Source organism: Aptenodytes forsteri, unplaced genomic scaffold (assembly GCF_000699145.1).
Source record: "Aptenodytes forsteri isolate BGI_AS27 unplaced genomic scaffold, ASM69914v1 Scaffold55, whole genome shotgun sequence".
Lineage (NCBI taxonomy): Eukaryota > Metazoa > Chordata > Aves > Sphenisciformes > Spheniscidae > Aptenodytes > Aptenodytes forsteri.
The window spans coordinates 406,769-428,132 of NW_008796063.1; the positions used below are offsets into that span (position 1 = coordinate 406,769).

Below are 21,364 nucleotides of genomic sequence, written 5' to 3' on the forward strand. Positions count from 1 at the left end.
TCCAATCTAAACCTTCCCTGGCGCAACTTGAGGCCATTTCCTCTCGTCCTATCGCTTGTTACTTGGGAGAAGAGACCGACACCCACCTCGCTACAACCTCCTTTCAGGGAGTTGTATAGAGCGATGAGGTCTCCCCTCAGCCTCCTTTTCTCCAGGCTGAACAGTCCCAGTTCCCTCAGCCGCTCCTCATGAGACTTGTTCTCCAGACCCCTCACCAGCCTCGTTGCCCTTCTCTGGACACGCTCCAGCACCTTGGTGTCCTTCTTGTAGTGAGGGGCCCAAAACTGAACACAGTATTCGAGGTGCGGCCTCACCAGTGCCGAGTACAGGGGCACGATCACTTCCCTACTCCTGCTGGCCACACTATTTCTGATACAGGCCAGGATGCCATTGGCCTTTTTGGCGGGGAGAACCAAGTAGTAGTTGTCTGTCTGAGAGCAAGGGAGTGACTCTGCCAGTCGTACAGGGACCAGCTTCTCCCTCCTTCACAAGAATAACCCTTCATTTCCTATGTTTTGAATAGATATCAAGACAACAGCTGTGAGAAAAGGTGATGAATATGTCATAAATGGTGGTAAGATGTGGACTACATCCGGGTGCCAAGCGGACTGGATGTGCCTGCTGGCAAACACCAGTGAAGGACCTCTCCATCAAAATAAATCTCTCCTATGTCTGCCAATGAATCTACCTGGTAATAACACAGAACTCTTTCTCTTCTAATTTGATTTTATTGGTTTTTTTGTGTATGCCCAATAGAAGAGGGAAAGGTGTTTGACAGAAAGGACCGCACCCATAAATGCTCTTCTAAGTTAGTCACTGTCATACAGAGTTGGTTCTGAAATGCATTTGTACACTTCCACAAAAAACTAGAGGACAAGAGGAAACAAGAAGGAAGTTAAATATTTTGCAGACTTCAGCTTGTGACTCCCAAATAATTTTATATGGAGAGTCCTTTTTGCCAAAAATAAATGTGTAAAAGTTGTTCAGATACATTTGCATGTGAATATTTCATAACCTTCTGTGAGAATGAATAGACAAGGCAATGCCAAGGACAAAATTAATGCCTCAAAGAAATCATTAAAAATAGAGCCAACGTTTTTTTTGAAAGTTATAACATCCATTGTCTTTTAGTTTTGGAGAAGTTCCACAAAACTTTTATCTTGGTTTTCTGTTCCCAAAAGGCATGAAGATGCAAACAGTCTGCAAAATAAATAACATATTACTCTGTTTACATAGATCTTTGCTACATATGAACTATATGTAAAATGTTCTTAAATTATCTTTCCAAAATAGCATTAAACTCCTTCCTGTTTTGTATGAGGACGGGTGAATAGAATATATACTTCTTTTTTCAGTCAATGGGGATTTAATTTTAAGCTTGCTGTCTTATTTCTTCAGAAAATATTGAAAGTGATTCTCAAACATGTGAAATTAAAAGGATGAAGAGTTTAGAGATTTCAAACTTGGGAAATACCTCCCAAAACAATCTTATCCCACATGCCAATACCTGGCTCCCAGGACCCCATGGGCAGTATCTGACTCCGTTAGGGTGGGTTTACTGACCAGCTGTATCGAATACTAGAAGGATGCAATGCTGTGCTGTGATTGTATTGTGTAGATGGTCCTGACCTTCCTCCGATAACCATCCTGCACCACCCAACCTGGTGGGCTTGCTGAAGAGAAGTGCAGGCATACCCAGGGTGCTTCATGGCTGTGCTCTGCAAAGGGATCTTTTTGCCAGGGCGCTACTATCATTATCAGTTTAAATTACAAAAACAGTCTGTGAGTTAAATGTGGGCTGGAGTGAAAGCTTCAAAGATCTTGGAAATAGGGATTTGGTTTTGAAGAAGACTAGTAATTTGGGTGAAGGCACTGAAGAAATACATCCTGATCTAAGGGTACAAGTTTCAGTGGTATAGTCCACGCGGTGTCTGTTCCCGAGTAGTCTGCAGACCTTGCAGCAATAATGTGCTGTATGCATAAAGGACATAATTCAGAGAGGATACAGTTAAGGTTATGTTGGCGGGGACCTTTTGCAGTTTTAACACCTGTTCAAAAGTTTTTAAACCTTTTTGGTTTTCACTCATTTTAATATTTAAAAAATTATGTAATATATTAATTTATTTAATATGCAATGTATAATATGTTTCAACACATATTTTAAATATATAATATCTATTTAATAACAAAAATGTATATTAATGTATTTATATATTAATATAAAATACTAAATCCTATAGTATTTTTGTTCATTCAATTCAGAGTATTGTACATACAAAATATATGTCATTATCAGCATTTCATGTAGGGCATGTAGGGACACCACCATGGCAGTGAAGTGAAGGTCCATATGTTCACTTAATTGATCAGACTGAGAACAAAACCCGGGTCTCCAATGTTGCAAAAGAAGGTGATGAGAGCTACTTAAGGGAATGTCTTGCAAGTGAGTTTCAATATGGAGTAAGTCAAGGAAGTCAGTCAGTTGCCTTGGGAATTAAGCAAGTTCTGAGTGGGCTGTGAGTTTCTACAACTTCTGCTCATGCAAGACAGGCTTTGAATGGGAGCTCGCAGAAGACTGACCCGAGCTGCTTCGCTAGTTGTTGACTTTGTCCTTATTGATAATTGATGAGCAAACATGTGACTCAGAGCCAGAATCTCCCTGAATTTCCAGGTAAACTCACTTATCAGCCATCTGCATGAAGTCCTCCTTGTGATTCTTCATGAAAGGGTCAGAGTGCAAATGCAATACTACTCTGAGATCAGTTTTCCAAAAACAACAAAGCAGCCAACCCACTGTTAGAGGCAAATCAAATATACAAAAATTGACTTGGAGGTTTTTAGCTACTTTGCTTATTCCAAAAAGACACATGAGTCATCGTAGCTTTAGCGGGGGGGACATTTGTTAGGTCACACAGCTTATACACAGACATTCTTTACCTGTGGTAAATAGATTTTGAGTAGAAAAATTGCCTGAGTCACCTGAAGCTGATCTGCAGAAGTGTAGAAGTCTTCCTAGAAACAAAAATTGCACTCCTCAAAGTGTATGTGCTTTCATTCTTCTGTGTGATACAGATACTGACCTCCAAAAGGGTCACTGTACCAAGGTTGGTGACCTTCTGAAGTGAAGTATTAAGATGGTTATTTGTGCTCAGTGGGTGGGTCATCTCAGAAGTGAGATTTTTCAGGAAGACAAAGAGGAAAAGTATGAAAAAGGCTGCCATTTGACACAGATGTGAGGAGGAAGCTCCAGCTGTTTTGATACATCCTAAGGATGTCTGTCTGCCAAAGATTGTGCTCCTTGGAGGGCAGCAGACCAAGACTGTACGGGAAGTGTCTGGAGGACGTCACCGAATGATGCACTGTCAAGCGTCTGTAGATGTATGTGTGTCAAAGCTCGAGAACAAGTGTGTTATGTCTGACTAACTGCTGCAGTCACCAGCCTATATGGCAGGGTAAGGAAGGGATCAGTGGTGCAGCGGTAGCTCATTCCTTGCTAGCAGCTGGAAGGACATGGGAGACTAGTCCAGCATTTTTTGCGAAAATCTTAATTGTTTCACACTTGTATAATGTGGTGATTAAAAAAAAGAAAAAAAAGTTCCAAGTCTGAAAGTGAATAATTAACTTCAACAACTGGTAGTTTATTGAAGATATGAAGTAGGATTTGCTTCTTCTAATTTTAGCTGTGTACAGTGTCTATTATGGGGTGAAGCAAATCATGGTCTAGATTTGACAGACACTGCTGAATACATTTCTTATAAAGGAAATTTGGATAATGGGAGTGTGGATTCACAGTAAATGTCCAAATTAGGTGGACACTCCTCATACTAATGATGTCTTAAAAGCTGAGTTTCTCATATGATGAAAGACAATCTAACAAGTTGTAAAATGTCTGTGTGTAAGACATACGGACAAATGGCTTGCAGCTCTAATCTGGTAACTATTTGTGAGCTGGTTTGTTCTCTGAGTCCTCCAATAGTGCTAGGGTAGATTGCAAGGAGGAGATAATGGAGAAGAGCATCCAGGAAAGGGGAAAGAGCACGTTTCTCAGGTTGCAATTTAAAATGTGCCTCTTTCCATTTGTAATGGCACTAAATGGTGTCAGGAGAGAGTGACTGCCTTTCTCTCAAGACAGAATATAGGAAATAAAAGACATTGTCAGAAGGCTGGAGGAGTGGGAGAAGATGAAAAACCAAAGATGCCTGGGAAGAACTGCCCAGGAAGAGATATAGCAATCCATCTCAGTGATACTGGTGCAAGTAGCACAAATGGCTCTGTTAGAGTGATTTTAGTAAGTCAGGCACTTGGCCTTGCTAGATTGAGATCTGTGTGTTATTGGATGGCTTATTTAATACAGACAAACTCCAGGAGTTATCTGGGCAGATGATTTCTACTGCTGTTGGTAATTTTTAGTATATAGTACCCCTTTTGAAGAGAATGAAGAGAATTAAACCAGGTAAAGGAAGATTTTGATGCCCATGTGGTAGCCAAAGAGATGATTATGTATCATTGTCTTCAAAAAAGAGAAAATGGAAGGCATGTGCTAGCCACAGAGGGGGCACTACATGAGGCTGATGCAGTTTGGCCTCCTTCTGAATGAGAAACATGAATTAATCTAAGAGCAAGTGAAACTGGTAAGGTACAACAAAGGGGGGATGCTGCTGGATTCAGGAAACTTGAACACACAACCCAATTGGGAAGAAGTATGGATAGATATCATTAACACATTTAGCTCCTCTAACCAAACCTCTGAGAGCTTTCTTCAGTAGTTGTTGTTGTATGTGGATCTGGGGAAGTACACAACAGGATTGATTTAGCAATATAAGGAACTGGCAGCAGTTGTACTTTTTCCAGCAGAGTCCTTAGTAAACCACCCACTAACAAGAGCAGTAAGTGCATCTTCATATGGGTGAGGAGCAGTGATTGCATAAAACCAGCTGGAAGTAGACCGAAGACATGATCTCTGAGACTCTCAAAGAAACCAAGCAGTAGCATTCCAATGGGAAAAGATGTTCCAGAAATCATTTGGGCCTGTAAATGGTTCAGTGTGTGTTTGTTTAGCTCTGATTTTAATACAGATACAAACCATAAATGCTTTTTTGGCATGACTGGGTGCAAATTGCTGGATAATTTTCAATCCAAGAGTCAAAAATTTGTATACAGCTGTCCTGATTTTCTTCCTGCGTTGAACACATATCAAAGCAAATATTTCTAACACATAACCTGTTTATAGATTGGCTGGTGGAGAAAAATCTTGAGTGGAAGGTGTGGAAGTCTATGTGGACCTTATTCTGAGAGCAGTCTTGGCATTTGGAAATAGTGTCAGTATTTCATCGCTGCGGAGAGATGAAACTTTCCATAACCTTATTCAATGCAGCCAGCGAGAGTGAATTTGAAGGGAATGACTGCCAACTTCTTCTGCCTGCAAAACCGAAGTAACTTTCACATGGCTGAAGGCCTCCTGTCAGTAGAAGTTGAGATGTCTATGTTAGTTCAGAAAGAGATGTTCACTGAAAGCCATGAAGGATAGCAACGTACAAACAAGTACCTAGAGGGACCACAACAATCTGTGCGGTGACCGACTCCTACTAAGCCGCATTAGAGAGTAGTAGAGGATTGAAGAAAAAAATAGAATAAAGAGGAAAATATTACCAGAATACCCCCTCATCACAAAACTGGTTAGAATACCATGTGTGTGGGTAGTAAAATGTTTGGTTTTCTGGAAAAACATCTATGCTGATTTTGAGGACTGTTTTTCTACATATATTGACTTGGCAGATGTAATCAGCGTGTTTTGCACAAATCCTCATACCTGGTTGTTGGCCTCAGTTTACCTCTGAAACATTCTTGACTTCCATCCCAAATATTCGCATTAGCCCCAGAGCAACAAGGAGGTAAAAACTGAAGACAAGGGAATTCCCACAAAAAATCAGTGGATGTCTGTTAAACTCTCATGGCACAGTGGTAAGCCATGCTTGCATCTGAACAATAGCAAGAAAGAACTTGGAGCTAGGAAAAAACAAACAACAGGAAGGAGTCCTACCTGGTGTGACTAGGTAGCTGAAGTCTTACGTGGCCAAACCTGAAGGAACCGGGTTCATCTCCAACAGACCATTGCACGTGGGGTCAGAGTCAGTGCTGTGGGAAAGCAAACCCTCTTCACAAGCATGTCCACATGAAAACTCAGAGGAATGAATTGTGATCATTATGAACCCTTCTATGACTACTTAGATGAACTAAACAGTATTTTGTAGGCCATCATAAAACACATAGTTTTAACAAAGTTTAGAGTTGATATGGAATTGTTGGATGTCTGTAGCAGTTATGAATTTGAGTCTAACTTTTTATTATTAGGAAAAAGTGGTGTGGTGTGATTATAAACTCTCTCTTCTAGAAGTACCATAAAAAATCAGGATAGGCTACAAAGGGGAGGAGAAATGTGGAAGAGAGGGGAGGAAGAGGATTTCCAGGAGGAGAAATTCTCTAGTTGCAGCTTCAAACATAGCTCTGTTTTTGTCATTATTAAATATTTCTCTACTGTTTCACAGCAGTGCAGGCACTCAGCGAATACTGCTAAATTGAATTCCTGCATTTTATTATAATGCACTAAAAATCAAACATAAGCAAATAAATATTGCATTGTTTCAAGACGTGCATGAAGTAAGATTATTACTACTAGTGAACAATTATTATTTGGGGACATAATAAAAAGTGGGGCCTTTACAATTGCAGTTTCTGATTTGCTAGTTAAATAAAATGGAAAAACTCTTAAAAATAGGATGTGGGCCATTTTACTCTTAAATTCCAGAATACTGTTATGTTTTTCCTAAAGGTAGGTTTCACTGTAGTCTTGGCACATACCTTCACATCTGCAAACTTCGCTTTCTTAAAATGCTGTACTTGTACATAGTGCTTCTATTTTTTGTGGCCTTTCTAATATCTCTTTTTCTTCAGGCATTCATGTTGCTAAAAAGATAGACAAACTGGGCATGAGGTCATCGGACACAGCTCAGATCTTTTTTGAAGATGTAAGGGTCCCCAGCAAAAACCTCATTGGTGAGGAAGGAAAGGGTTTTACGTATCAGATGTTGCAATTCCAAGAAGAGCGGCTGGGGGGAGGAGACACTGGTAAGTCATCGTTTGTGCTTCTGGGGATGGGCAGGGGACACACGGGTCACCCTTCGCATGACTAACAGCACTTTCCTTTTGTTGTAAATTGCAATGACCTCTTACGATCTGTTTTTGAAATCTCTCATAGCCTGGATACAGGCAACCTTCCCTTTCTGTAGCAAAACTTGAAATAGAAAATATTTTGTGAGGCATCACAGAGGCTGGTTTTGCCTTGTTTCTTTTTCTTGGTGCTTTTCTGCTGATAAGAAAATACGGCATCATGTTATGTCTGCTACAAATATAGTACAAAGGCTATCAATACTGGCATGAAATAGAAGGACGGTAACTTTTTCTGTAGGACAGTAAGCTATGATGTTTAGCCTGGATTTTAGAAAATTAACTTAGTGGCTGTGTAAAGAAGTGGCTCATACAGAACGTAAGAGTTTTGTTTTGCGGATCTGTTTTACTTCTGTACACTTTGGGCATAAGTGGTACAGCACCAAATTCCTTTCCCTGAAGTTATGCTGTCACAGAGTTCCTGTTACTCTGAACTCAGGCCGTACTTGAATCCGCATATTTGAGTTACACGGATTCTGGATATTCCAGGTAACCAGATCGAAGTCTGGATTGTCCATTTTCAGCCTCCCAATCTTCCCCCCTTACCCCACAGTGTTTGCTTCTTCAACTTAAATATAATGTGGTTCACTGTAAGAAGATTGGTCCTCTTTAAATTTCAGGGTTGTATAAATAATTTCACCGTGTTCGTGCTCCTGTGCATACCCTGTCTGTTACTGTCTGTGTGTGGCTGGGGAATCGGGAACTCTAAGAAGTGATTTTCTGATTCAGTGACCAAATGAAAAATCACTCCCTGTTGTGGGTTGATCCCAGACCAAATATTTTAGAGTTCAAATGCTTTAAAAAAATCTTTGGTTTGGGCCAAAATTCTTAGTTCAGCCTGAGATAAATAGTAAATGTGAGAGTAGTTTTAGCAAAGAACAGGAGGTTAGACTTGCAACGGATGCCACTGCAGACTCAGGCAAGGAGGAGACATGGTCCTACTGCTGGTCCTGCTTTAATCGAGACATACACAGACTGCAAGGACGTGCATTGTGCATTTTTATGCTCAGTTTGAAGTCTAAGTTAAACAAAACAATCAGAAATTCTGGGTTGCAGTGATACTCCCCAGGCAGCTGAGTAGCCCGCGGCATTAGTCATGCACCAGGCAAAAGTGACGCGCACTGACAGCATCGAAAACAAAGCCTGGCAGGTTAGATCACTCCTGTTAAAACCACTGGCAGCTTGGTACTGTCCAGCCTTGCACAACTGCCTGGCAGTCACCGTGCTCTGCCAAGAAGTGGGACACCAGATTTCAATTCTTCTTTTTGCCCAGAACAACACAGCAGGAGCAGGCGAACCCTCGCCCTGGATGAGCAGTCTGGGAAGGGCATCTTCGCTCCCCCTGCCATGGCCAGGCAGGGGCTATCGGGGAAGAGCCTTGGAGCTCACTAAGGGAGAGGGAGCTGCTTCCTGCAGCATGGTGGCCAGTGTGTTACACGTTGCTGGGCCCCCTGGTTTTGCTTTTATCCACTGTCTGAAATAAAATGCATGAAAGCACTGGGAGCAGGGACAAGACCCATGGTTTGGGCCAAGTTGCAAACTTCAGATGTAACCAGTTGTGGTAAACAGGAAAAAAGAGTAACTGATGTTCAGAAGGGAGCCAGGTGCTTGATGGATACGGTTTGTTACACCATGATGTCTAGCTGTTAACTTCCAGTCCTGCAAATGGTTTTACATATGTTCAACCACAAGTGTTTTGCTGAAGGCTCAGATGTGCAAAACTATGTAATCCTAGTGTAATCCTAGTCCTCACTTCTGGCCCTCAGAAGGACATTTCTGTTCCTTCCCAGTTCATGACTATTCATGTGACGTTGAAAATCATCAGTCTGCTTTTAAACACTTTAGGGACCAGGCCTGGCATCCTTGCTTTCACTGCTTTCTAACACTTGGAAGAGGCAGTTGACTGCCATTCTTTTCTTTCTTTCCTTTTTGGGCATTGTTTTGTTTTGTTGTGTTTGGGGGGTTTTATTTTGGCTTTTGGTTTTATGTATTTTTACTATCAAGTATCGTGTGCTCCAGCCTTCTCTTTGTTTATTATCTTCTTTGTGGCCAGATTTCAGAACGTGTGGGGAGCTTCCTTCTTCACCTTTTTTTTTTTCCTTTTAAAATGAATTTTCGAACAGATTTAAAATATAAATGGAAAACTAATTTCCTGGAGTTGCAAAACTTGGTCACAGGTGTGGTCATTTCTTCCGAGTGACACGTTATCAAAGGCATTGGTAAAAGCCGCTGTGTTTCTTGCTTCACTGGAGGAGAAGAGCTGCCACGTATCTCTCCCATGTTGTTTTCTTTCCTTTGGGCATTGTTTTGTTTTGTTGTGTTTGGGGGGTTTTATTTTGGCTTTTGGTTTTATGTATTTTTACTATCAAGTATCGTGTGCTCCAGCCTTCTCTTTGTTTATTATCTTCTTTGTGGCCAGATTTCAGAACGTGTGGGGAGCTTCCTTCTTCACCTTTTTTTTTTTCCTTTTAAAATGAATTTTCGAACAGATTTAAAATATAAATGGAAAACTAATTTCCTGGAGTTGCAAAACTTGGTCACAGGTGTGGTCATTTCTTCCGAGTGACACGTTATCAAAGGCATTGGTAAAAGCCGCTGTGTTTCTTGCTTCACTGGAGGAGAAGAGCTGCCACGTATCTCTCCCATGTTGTGACACTCGCTAAACACCGTCCATTTGTGGAGCTGTTGCACTGATCACAGGAAAAGAATGTTGCTATGGCAAGAAAGCAAACAGGTTTTTTTGTGAATTGCTTAACTTGGAGGCAAAGAGGGAGTTCAGTGTGTGTGAGAGAGCAGAATGGTACTTTTCTAATTAATTCTATCTGCTCCTGTAGTCTCAGTTTTATGAGCACCATTGAGTCATGGCCAGTAAGCAGGATGACAGATCCTTTTGCATGGGCAGTGCACGTCCTTAAGAGACAGATTGCTCAGCTTGGAGCTCACTGTACATGTCACTAGAGAGTGATCAGCCACAGCCTAAGAAAAATACATTATTATTCTTTTGTTTTGAGAGGAGACATAGCAAAGCAAAGTGTGTTTACAGTGAGCAGAAGTTTCAAGTGGAAAAATATAAGTTGGATGGAGGTACGAGGAAAAGATTATTCTGCATCTGGCAACTTCAAGTGCTTTCACAATTCTCAGCTGTGTGGTAGACCATGCGTTCCTTAGACTGCCCTGGAGTGATATTTTCTGCGTGTGCTGTCGGTTGAAACCCATGGGGCCAAGTTTGTCTGAGGATGTGGAGAACATTGTATGACAAAAGAGGAAACAAATATACAGGGGGAAGAAAAAAGTTTAGAGAGAAAATGAGTTTCACTGTTAAGAATGGTATTTCTCTGTACTTATATGACTGGCAAAGTATTGTTGTACAAGGCTGTTGGCAGTCATGGTATTCATGATGTGCTGCATTTTGTTGCTGTTTGCTGCACAGCTAAGCTTTGCCATGTTAAAACTATGCTCATAGCTCTAAATACCTGTGGTCATAGCATCACAGAATGGTTTGGGTTGGAAGGGACCTTTAAAGATCATCGCATGCAATCCCCCTGCCATGGGCAGGGACATCTTTCACTAGATCAGGTTGCTCAAAGCCCCATCCAACCTGACCTTGAACACTTCCAATGATGGGGCATCCACAACTTTTCTGGGCAACTTGTTCCAGTGTCTCAGCACCCTCATCATAAAGAATTTCTTAGAATCATAGAATGGTTTGGGTTGGAAGGGACCTTAAAGATCATCTAATTCCAGCCCCAAAACATTCTTCCATATGTTCAATCTAAATCTACCCTCTTTCCGTTTAAAACCGGTGCCCCTTGTCCTGTCACTACAGGCTCTGGTAAAAAGTCTCTCTCCATCTTTCTTATAAGCCCCCTTTATATATTGAAAGGCCGCAATAAGGTCTTCCTGGAAAAAAGAATGGTTCAGAGAAGCCCTTTGTTATTGATAAGGCTGGAATCTTAACACCGGGTTTTTCCTAAGTTCTTATATTCGTATTCAAGCTTGGACCCTCTCCAACAGGTCCATGTCTTTTTTTGTACTGTGGGCTCCAGGGCTGGATGCAGTACTCCAGGTGGGGTCTTACCAGAGCAGAGTAGACGAGGGAGAATCACTTCCCTCGACCTGCTGGCCACGCTTCTTTTGATGCAGCCCAGGACTGTCCTTAGAAGATTTCCTCTGTTTATTTCTGTGTGCAAATGGCAGTTCCAGGAATAAGCAGAAGAGTGGTGATGGCAGCTAAGGAAACAAGAGGATGGATCAGCTGGGGCAGGAAGGAGGCAGTGAAGCAGAGAGGCAGACACTGTGAGAGCAGTTTTCTCAGGCCCCCCACTCCCAGCCCTGATGCATGGTGACAGCCTGAGCAGAGATGGGCCAAAACCCCTTCATGATCTTCAGCCCTTTTGCAAGCAGGACCTAAATAGGCGCTGTCCTGTTCCTTCCCACCCAGTCCTTCTCTTTGCTGTTTCCCATCTCTTCTTTCCCTGGTGCTGGTTGCTGGGAACCACATGAGCCATGCTGGAGCACCTTGCTCTGACAGACCAACACAAGACTACTCTCTTGTCCTTACGCCTTCCACCTCCCTTCTGCTGTCCTAGCACTGGCATGTACGGTTTAGTTTCCCTCCCAGCAGCTCAGACTCGGCTGTATGCTTCCCAGGTATCAGTTTGGGGGCAAGGGACAAGAGATGCCTAGACAATTCTTGCTCTTTCTTTAGCATCTCTAAAGCTGGAGACCATAGACATACAAGTGAAAAAGCTATTAGTGTTATACATGCTACAGTGTTGTGTTACATGGTCCTTCGGAAGAACAGGGATGTTCCTCTGTACAAGAGATGTCCCTGAAAACAGCAATTTATTTTCCTGTCCAGAAAACCAGCATTAGGGTGGCAGCATGGTGTATTAACACAGAAGAAATGAGGCCATTAGTGTGTATGCTTTTTTGAAAAATAAGCATTGAGGCTAGCTGTTTGAGAAAGGAGGGGAAAATATTTAAGGAATGAGAAAAGCTGATCACCTTACGGCATGTGAAAAATAGCGCTCTGTGGAAGAGCTGGTGAATGATCATGGCAGGGGGCAATTGGTGGCATGCAGAGTCTGCATATGAGAGCAGTATAGGGATGAAGTTTAAATAGAGGTGATCTTGAAAGCGATGCAAAAAGGAATATGGAAGCACACCAGGTTCCTGTAAGGAACTGTCATGCGAGTAACTGGCAGGTGGGAAAAAGGATTTTGTAGTAGTCCAGTGCTTGGTTGTATTTTGCATTTCAGATTCAGAGTTTTGTGGTTTAGATTCTAAATGTGAATGAATGTGGATATGCATGTTTTGAAAAGAGAAAATGTGACCCTTCTCGTACAGATGGATTTGTGAACTCTCTCCCTCTTCCTACTGCTTGCCATAGTGACATAAGTCCACATTTGCCAAACAAAATTCTCCACAAATTCAGCACCTGCTGTTATCCTAGCTAAGCTGCAAGAGACTGATAGCCTAGCCCTTCACTTCAAGTCTGGTTTGCCTTGGAAAAGAAACTTTTCCCTTTTCTTCTCGTTTAAAACAGGGTATCTCTAAGTTTGCTCAAAAAGTAGCAGTGAACTAGTTCTCTTGCTTTAAAGCAGTGTCTGCCATCTCTCTCACCTGTCTTCCAGCAGTATCCTATTTTGATTCTGTTCCCATTAGAAGCACTGTTTAGCATTTACTAAAAGTGGCTGTGAATCTTAATGTTTTTCCCTTCCTTTCTATACTGGGATCTGATCACAGAATGCAGACGTAGTAAGCAGCCTGTTCGTGTTCCTTGATCTCTGAATAGGTTTCTGCCTTCTCCCTGAAAGCTTCCTTGAATTTACATCTCTACAACATTCCTCAGTGAGCACACTGTCTGCCTTCAGATTTTCTTTCGGGATTGTAACAGACCTTCAGGACACAGGTAGCATGGAAAGCAGGAGTTCCCACAAGCTTTTGCTAGGGCCCCAAATGAGGCATTAAGGATAAAGTCACATACTTGTCATTACATACTGCTCTCTATGACCTTCCTTCCCTCCTCCCTACCCCCTTCACTCTCCTCTGAGTTTTGACAGTTTGGGGCTCAGGTGAAAAGATAAAGATAAAGAGGTCTTCAAGGTACAAGGAAATACCAGACTTTTTTCAGAATCGAAACTGCACCCCAAACTGAGAGTATGGAATAATTTACTTTAGAAAACCTAATGTATTGTTTGTACAGTGTGAAAAAAAAATCTTTTTCAACAAGAAGAAAAACAACAGATCTGGCTAAAATGATGTCTTGTTCTGTGCTTTGCTTCTTCAAGTCCTGACGCCGCTGGAAACTATAATACAAGAAACTATTGACTACACTCGCCAGCGGAAAGTGTTTGACCGGTCCGTCCTGCACAACCAAGCCGTGCACTTCCGCCTGGCCGAGCTGGCAACTGAAGTGGAGCTCCTTCGCTCGCTGCTGTACCGCACCGTTGGTGAGCTCCCACATCTGCCTTCCCAGATGTGCTTCTCTTCATGCAAAGAACGTTGTCAGGCTAAAGGAACATGGGGAGGTGATTGCCAGAGAGGCAGGCTGTGATCAGTGACTGTGTGTGTATAACTGCTTTTTTATTTCTTCTTTTTTTTTTAGCTCTCTATGTGGAAGGCAACGATGTGACAAAGTTTGCTTCCATGGCTAAGCTAAAGGCAGGTCGTCTGGCCCGTGAAGTGACTGATAGCTGTCTCCAGTTTTGGGGAGGAATGGGATTCACCAGCGAGGTTCTGGTGAGCAGGTTTTACAGGTAAGCAAGTGAGTGGTGAAAATAAGAAATGGCTTTACTGAAGTTTGGCCTCTTAAATATCCCGCTGAAAGATCACCCGCTTGAAAAGGGCACCAGCTCCTAGCTGGTGTGAATGGTATTGTTCCACTGAGTGGCATGTCACTGATGTACATTGTGGATGCAAGGGCATCCACAGTCCCATTGACTTTGGAGTGACGTGTGAGTGTCAGGACATAGGCAGACTATTCCTTCGCCAAATCTTGGCTTTGCATTATAGCTGTGTAGTTTGAACTGCCTACAGGTTAGCTTGAATGTCAGGTGAAAGAAGTAAACTCCATGTTTTCCCTGATGGTCCTCTGGTACCTGCCAGACAATAGGACAAGGAAAAAAAGGGGAAGCCTACTAACAAGTCATTTTTTTCTCTTTGCTCTTTGTTTGCTTGTAGTCTTGATTACAAGAACAGAACTAAAACAAAACAGAAGCTTTCTTCCAAAACCAATGAAAATCAGATTTGTCTTTTTCCCCAAATATATGTGTGAAACTGGAGTTCACCGTTAGGCTCCTGCAGTAGTCTTTTGTGATAGCAGTCTCCACCTGATTACTCACACGAGATACCATGTGAGACGTATGAGAGATGTAGCTGCTTCTGGCAAGTTGTTAGATCATTAAAATGGTACAGAGGCCTTTTTGCAAATTAATTAAAGTCCCTTCAGATTTTACTCTATCTACTTAGAGCAAAATTCTCTCTAAGCAAACAGTTTTCTTGGCAGCTGTTAGGAAAATTCTGGCCCCGGTGTCTTATATTCTGTAGAAGGACCAAAATGGAACTTGCGTTTTCTTGCAGTAACAGATTTCAGTTCAGCCCTTACATATATGATACCTAATCAAAGGTTAGCAAAATTAGTTAGTGGTTCAGTTAGTTGAAAGTTTTGGTAAATGAATCTGTGTAAAGTGAGAGCAGAACACTTAAAAAAACCCCAACAAACTGTAAAAAGGTAGTTTCTTTTTACTAGGCTGAGTTACTTTTTCTACTTTTAATAACATTTTATGAACAAGAATGCCATTGTGGTAAATCAGAGAGATCCTCAACCTTTTTTGACTTGTGGATTCCTGAAATTTTCTGGTGAAGGTACAGACTGCTGCATGGTGGTGGTTTTAAGCCAGCTGTCAATATGATGGTTTTTCTTAGTTATTTTTTTCACAGCCCCTTTATTAGCAGCTAATGGTCCCTGGTAATGCAGATGTTAAAAGCTACTGCAGTAGGCACTCTGAATAAAATGAATCCTTGTCTTGAAGCGCTTACTGTCAATGTAGTAATGTGTACAGATTAATGTGTATGTGCTTTTATATAGCTTTGATTTGTCTTTAGATTTCCTAGCCCAGTGTATTATTGCTAACTGTGGGGCAGGGCTTTTCTGTGTGGATTGCAGAGTGGTTTCTAAGTACACCAGCACAGTTACATTTTTCCTGAGAAGAAATCCAGAGTATTTCCTATTGGTATAAGCTGTGTCAGCTGGCTAAAGAAACATACCTTTCTGCCTCTAAAACAAACACTGTTATAAATGAAGCTGAAGGTGGTGTGATATCTATACTCTAAAATTTTCTGTGAATTAGTAAAATTCCATCATTGACTAACCATAAGCTCCAGGAAGGGAGAAGTAGAGTATTATCTAAATAAACAATTACAGGTTCAAGTAAGAATCTTGTTAATCTGTAACGATAAGCAAAGCAGCAACTTTCCTAAAGCCATTCTTTTTTTGTACAGCAGTCTGAGTAACCATTCACATCACTGTGATATTTGTCAAGTAGCAAGCAGCATAACTGCACAGCATGACATCTAGTGATAATGTACAAAGATTTTTGTAGCATAATCCTTACCAAGTTTCCAAGGAAATGTTAGTCTTTGACACATGTCGGGCTGTTACTCCTCAAAGAGCACCCAGCATAATGCATGGTTAGCGCGTGAAGTCTTTGAATTTTAGTTATTAGTGTTGGTGGGGAGATAATAAACAGACCTGGCACAAAACTGTCTGCCAAATGACTTTATTCACATCTGTCATTTTAATGATTAGTCTTTTAAACTTTATAGAACAACTGACTTTTCTAAAGTGCAGTATTGTCTAGAAGGCGCAAAGATAGCTATTTCACCATGTAGGTGCCTATACTGCGCTGACTTTAGAGACGTAAATGTCTCGTTTTCAGTTGTAGGGACTCTGAGAAGGAGAATGTGTTTGAAAAAAAGTTTTGAGCCCAAATATCAAAGGGTTTAATAGAAAAATAAAAACCAATATAAAAAAACAAATAAGAGTGGACTTTCCAGACTTTACCCTACTAGCAGGATTCTGGAGAAGGAGAGCACCAGACTGGCGTTTGTTTATTTTTCTCTCCCCTGTATGAAATGCCTCAAAGACATCATGACTTGGGAAAAATCAATTATTGAACAAACCCACAATCTATATGAAAACCCCAGGTTGCGAGAGATCAGAGGGAGGAAAGATTTTGTTGCAAGTATATTCCAATTTTTCAGACTTCATAACATGAGTTTTAAAAAATTTCAGGTAGTGATCTATATATTTTGACAGTAATTATGTACATTTCAATTGTTATAGGAAGAACTTGTCTGGCCTTCTTAAAAAAGTTTGTTGTTTTTAAAATTAAGATTGTTTCTAAGTACTAAACACTGTGTCTGACTGCTGCCAGTTCTTACAATTTTACTCTTGTGGGGTGTGATGGGGAGAATGTTATCATTTCTTTACTCGCTGCATTGTGAAAGACTCGAGAAAGCAGTAGTGAAAAATACTGATTGACTACTCGTGTGAAATAGATAAAGTCTAAATAGCATTGCAAATGCACATAGCTGCAGAAGAAAAACAGATTTCTTTTTTTCCCTCAACTGTCACCTAGGTATTGCAATATGAAGTTTTATTTGTAATTCAGGTTAGTTAAAAATCAAACTTCTATATAGTTTTAACTGGAATTTTTTTTAATAAGTAATGCATTTCCTTCTAAATTATTTTTTTTATTCCTCAGATGTTTAAAAAGTCAGTTGAAATAATTTATTAAGTTTCATTCTTTATTTCATTTTTTATATCCTTTCATTCTTTACAAAGCATGTCTAACCTAGAATGAGTCTAGACAATTGTGGGTTTTTTTAATCAGTCTTTGTCATTATCACAATTTATGGCTGTACCAAAGGAAACAAAACCTATCAATTTCTTCTGCTGACAACAATTTGCTTTGAAGTCAGTAGCTAACTGTTGGGACAAGACTTAATAACGATTCCGCAGCATCTGTGAAAACAAATCTGTAGTTTCAACCTTTTTCTGCAGAGATTTTGAGACAGATGCCTGTCTACCACTTTGGTTGACTTTTATGAGTACCTTGAGAGGGAATTTAGGAGGTGAAGCACATGACATCTAGCTCTAATATGGCAAATCAAAGTAGGCAACTGTACAGTGATGACTTTAAAGCGGAGCTATGCTCCAGAGCAGGCCAAGGCGATGCCCGCTCCTGCTCAGCTGTCCCTTCAAAATGCCCCTTTGGGGAAACGGGCAGGGCCATGTGAACCGGCAGGCACAGCCGCTGGTTCTTCCTCTGGATCAAAGTCTCCTTTCAGTGCTGCTTAATCTGGACAGGCCATAAGCAATCTAGCTGAGTCTGAAGATGGAAGAAGTCACAAAATATTAAACTTGAGGGTACATCAATATATTTTGTGGAGAAAAATCTTGCCAGTAATACAACTTTAAAATAATAGTTGTGAGAGAAAAAAGGGTAAATGTTTTGTAATCAAGTGGAATTTGTGCTGAAAGGAAGCAGCGTGTAAACGGCCTTCTGGGAAGCAGTGGTACTCTGAGCCAGCGTTGTTGTTTAACCCGGCAGGCAGCTAAACACCACACAGCTGTTCGCTCACTCCCCACGCCTCCTCAGTGGGATGGGGGAGAGAATTGGGGGGAAAAAAAAAAAGTAAAATTTGTGGGTTGAGATAAAGACAGTTTAATAGAACGGAAAAGGAAGGGAAAATAATAATAATAATGATGATGATAAAAGAATATACAAAATAAGTGATGCACAATGCAGTTGCTCACCATCTGCCGACCGATGCCCAGCCAGTCCCTGAGCAGCGGCCCCCCCGGCCAGCTTTCCCCCAGTTTATGTACTGAGCATGACGTCACATGGTATGGAATGTCCCTTTGGCCAGTTTGGCTGTGCCCCCTCCCAGCTTCTTGTGCACCTCCAGCCTTCTCAGTCGGTAGAGCATGGGAAGCTGAAAAGTCCTTGACTAGTGTAAACATTACCTAGCAACAACTAAAACATCGGTGTGTTATCAACATTATTCTCATCCTAAATCCAAAACACAGCACTGTACCAGCTACTAGGAAGAAAATTAACTCTATCCCAGCCGAAACCAGGACAGCCACATAAACCTTGGGAAGGATTTACCAATGGCCTCCTAACGAGGGAAGCAGGGAGCAGCATCTCTGAGGACCACTGCCATGAAGCCAGGCTGCTAGGGAAAACCAGAGCTGGAGTCACCAAAACTTGCTTTCTTCCCCACGTCTGACCGGCACTGATTGCTGCCGGAAAAGGGAAAGAAAATGACTTAGTTTATTTTCTCAGGACTTTAAAGTTATGTGAAGACATCTGCATTGAAGATAGATAGTGCAGCAGGCTCCTCTCAGGGTGTTTGTGAACAGAAACAGCTTTTTAGATCCCATAGCTGTATGGCTTTTAAGAGGAAAACGTAGCGTAGAGTGGCTCCCTAAGCAGGCACGGCTTCTCGGCTGCAGGTAGTAAACGGTAGTGGGATGCACAACTGCAAACACCATCACATTTTATCAGCTTGAGGCTAGAGACAGATTTAGTGTGCCATTAGCTGTGGCCTTAGCGCCTGTATAGCACGTTACAAGGTCAAAAGCTTTCCTTGCGCTATGAGATAGGTACCTGTCCCTATGGCTAGTGAAATCACATGCAAGGGAGAGCTCAGACTGGAGCGAGGACCAGCCCTGATTTTCAGGATAACTGGGACCAAAAGTTTACAGGCAGGGTGATGGACATGGCTTGGCTTGTGCAAAACAAGGGCTGAATGGCGCTCTGGATGCAGAGGGGTCAACACCAGCCAAAAGAGGAACGTTAAACTTCAGGACTATACTGGATTACACTACTCAGGAACACATTCAGGCTGTAAATTAGAGAGTTCCAAATCATTAGAACAACTTTGTTATGTGACAGCCTTCAAATTAGGATAGTCCAAGATTAAAGGGAGATTGTTTTGTCTCCTTAAAGCAGTGCTTGATACATTTCTGAAGGAGGTTATATGCCATGGTACCTATGGAGATGGGAAACTTCATTTGACGATGTCCTTTTTGTTCCTTTAGCTGCCTAACTAGAAATTATTGATAACCTGGATTGTGTTTGGTGGGTGGGAAGGGCTCCTCACCCTCCCTCGTAAGTGCAGTTTTTTAACTCAGCATTGAAGAAATTCTTTATATATTTTTTCCCCCTCAAAAAGTGGATTGCTTTTTAACATTTACATCTCTTGATTTGGTTGAGTAGAGTAAGTCTTATCATCTACAGTGGATGTTTCAGGTGCATGGGATTTCCTGAATGAGAGGAAACTCTTTGCAGGGAGTGTTTTAGGGGGGCAGAACACAATGGTCAGGATTTATCTCTTTCCTCAGGCAAACTCCCACTCTCTAAGGAAAACAGCATTCAACAAGCAGCTAGAGGTTCGGTCCCTCAAAATGACACCTTTACGTAACTGTATGGTGCATTGCAGGCTGGTTCCTCACTATCCTTGGTCAGGGTGAAGCCATCACAGGTCAGTGCTCACCTCAGCAGGGCTGCAGGTAGTGCAGGACGTGCTGCTATGTCATGGGGGCAGCGACAAGGCGATGGAGAAATCAGAAAGCAAAGTGTTGCTGTGTCAGATCGAAAGCGTTTTGGAGGTAGCCTACCTAAAGCAATAAAATTCTATTTCTATATTGAAGTATTTATATGCTGTATTAATAATGCATTATTGATATAATATAAACTATCAAACCATAAACTTACAATAAATAGCTGATATACAAGCTTACTTTACTATGTCATCTTCCCCAGCTTCCTCACAGAGTTCCTGGCAGGATAGTTAGTCCCATGGTTTTGTTTTCTCACGCTGAAAGCAAGTCTCTTTCCCAGAAGAGGGCTGCTAGATTAAAACCATTCGAGTCCTTTGTCATCTCAATCCTCTTAAACGAGGTGAAACCTTCTGTCCTGTCTCCCCAAGGGAGAGATCGGCATTAGTTGCCTGCCTGTAGATTCTGTAGGAAATATTCCTTATCATCTCATCCATAGAGACAAAAATATAATCACCAGCAATTTTGTAAAGACACGCACACACGCATATATATAGACACACACAAAACCGTATGTGAAAGGTGTTTTGTTTTTTTAAAACATGTATTTATGTGTGATAACCTGACATGTCTGTCACACACCACAAAGCCAGATCTTAACCACTGCCTATTTATAACTTCATATAAACAAGCCACATGTGTCCAGGATTCCTGCTGCAAATGGAGGATTTTTATTGGCATCACAGAGGAGTTCTGAGGATTAATTACTTACTGTTGCTACAGTGCTGTGAGGATGCAAGATGCTAAGCATTGGCAGGGGCTTTCGGCAGCTTGAAAAAGCAGACAAGCACCGCAGCACAAAGAACAAGAAGCCTACCATTGTTCCAGCTCTGCTGCCTTCAACAAGGCCCATAGGAAGGTAGGGAATCTTCAGGTTATTCAATTAAGTAGAGGTAGTTTAGCAGCACTGTTTCAGTGTGTTGGGCTTTTTTTTTTTTCTTCTCCCCAAAGGAGAAAAGAAATTTGTGAAGAAAATTGCTTAAGCGTGCAGTAGTTTGCAATCTGGCTAGCACAGGGAACTTAGGCAATGCTGTGAGGGATGACTCAGCGATATTAATGGCAGTTTTTAAATGAGTGCGATTAGAAATATCAAATCAAAAGTAAATAAGCTTGGAGCAGCCATTCATTTTTAAAGCAGAGAAGCTTTATATACTATATAATACTATACTATAATACTATCTAATACTAATACTATACTATAATACTATATATACTAATACGGATTATGCCAGATCTCACATAGCCATTAGGGAGACCAGGATGCTTGTTGGTTAAAAAACTTGAATGAAAATTGTACCTTCTCTGTACAATTCTCCAATACCTCATTGTCCTGGTTTTGGCTGGGATAGAATTAGTTTTCTTTCTAGTAGCTGGTACAGCGCTGTGTTTTGGATTTAGTATGAGAACAATGTTGATAACACACCCATGTTTTAGTTGTTGCTAGGTAGTGCTTACACTAGTCATGGACTGCTCAGCTTCCCATGCTCTACCGACCGAGAAGGCTGG

At 41.4% G+C, this 21,364-nt stretch overlaps 1 protein-coding gene across 1 annotated transcript in view; it reads left to right on the top strand.

Annotated features, from left to right (window-relative positions):
* Positions 1-21,364, top strand: part of LOC103904957 (probable acyl-CoA dehydrogenase 6) — an 81,065-nt gene that overhangs the window by 57,611 nt on the left and 2,090 nt on the right. The window contains exons 5-8 of the mRNA XM_009286525.2: positions 524-691; positions 6,952-7,125; positions 13,518-13,679; positions 13,835-13,985. Of these exons, the coding sequence (XP_009284800.1) occupies positions 524-691; positions 6,952-7,125; positions 13,518-13,679; positions 13,835-13,985 (655 nt within the window). The remainder of the gene's footprint in view (positions 1-523; positions 692-6,951; positions 7,126-13,517; positions 13,680-13,834; positions 13,986-21,364) is intronic.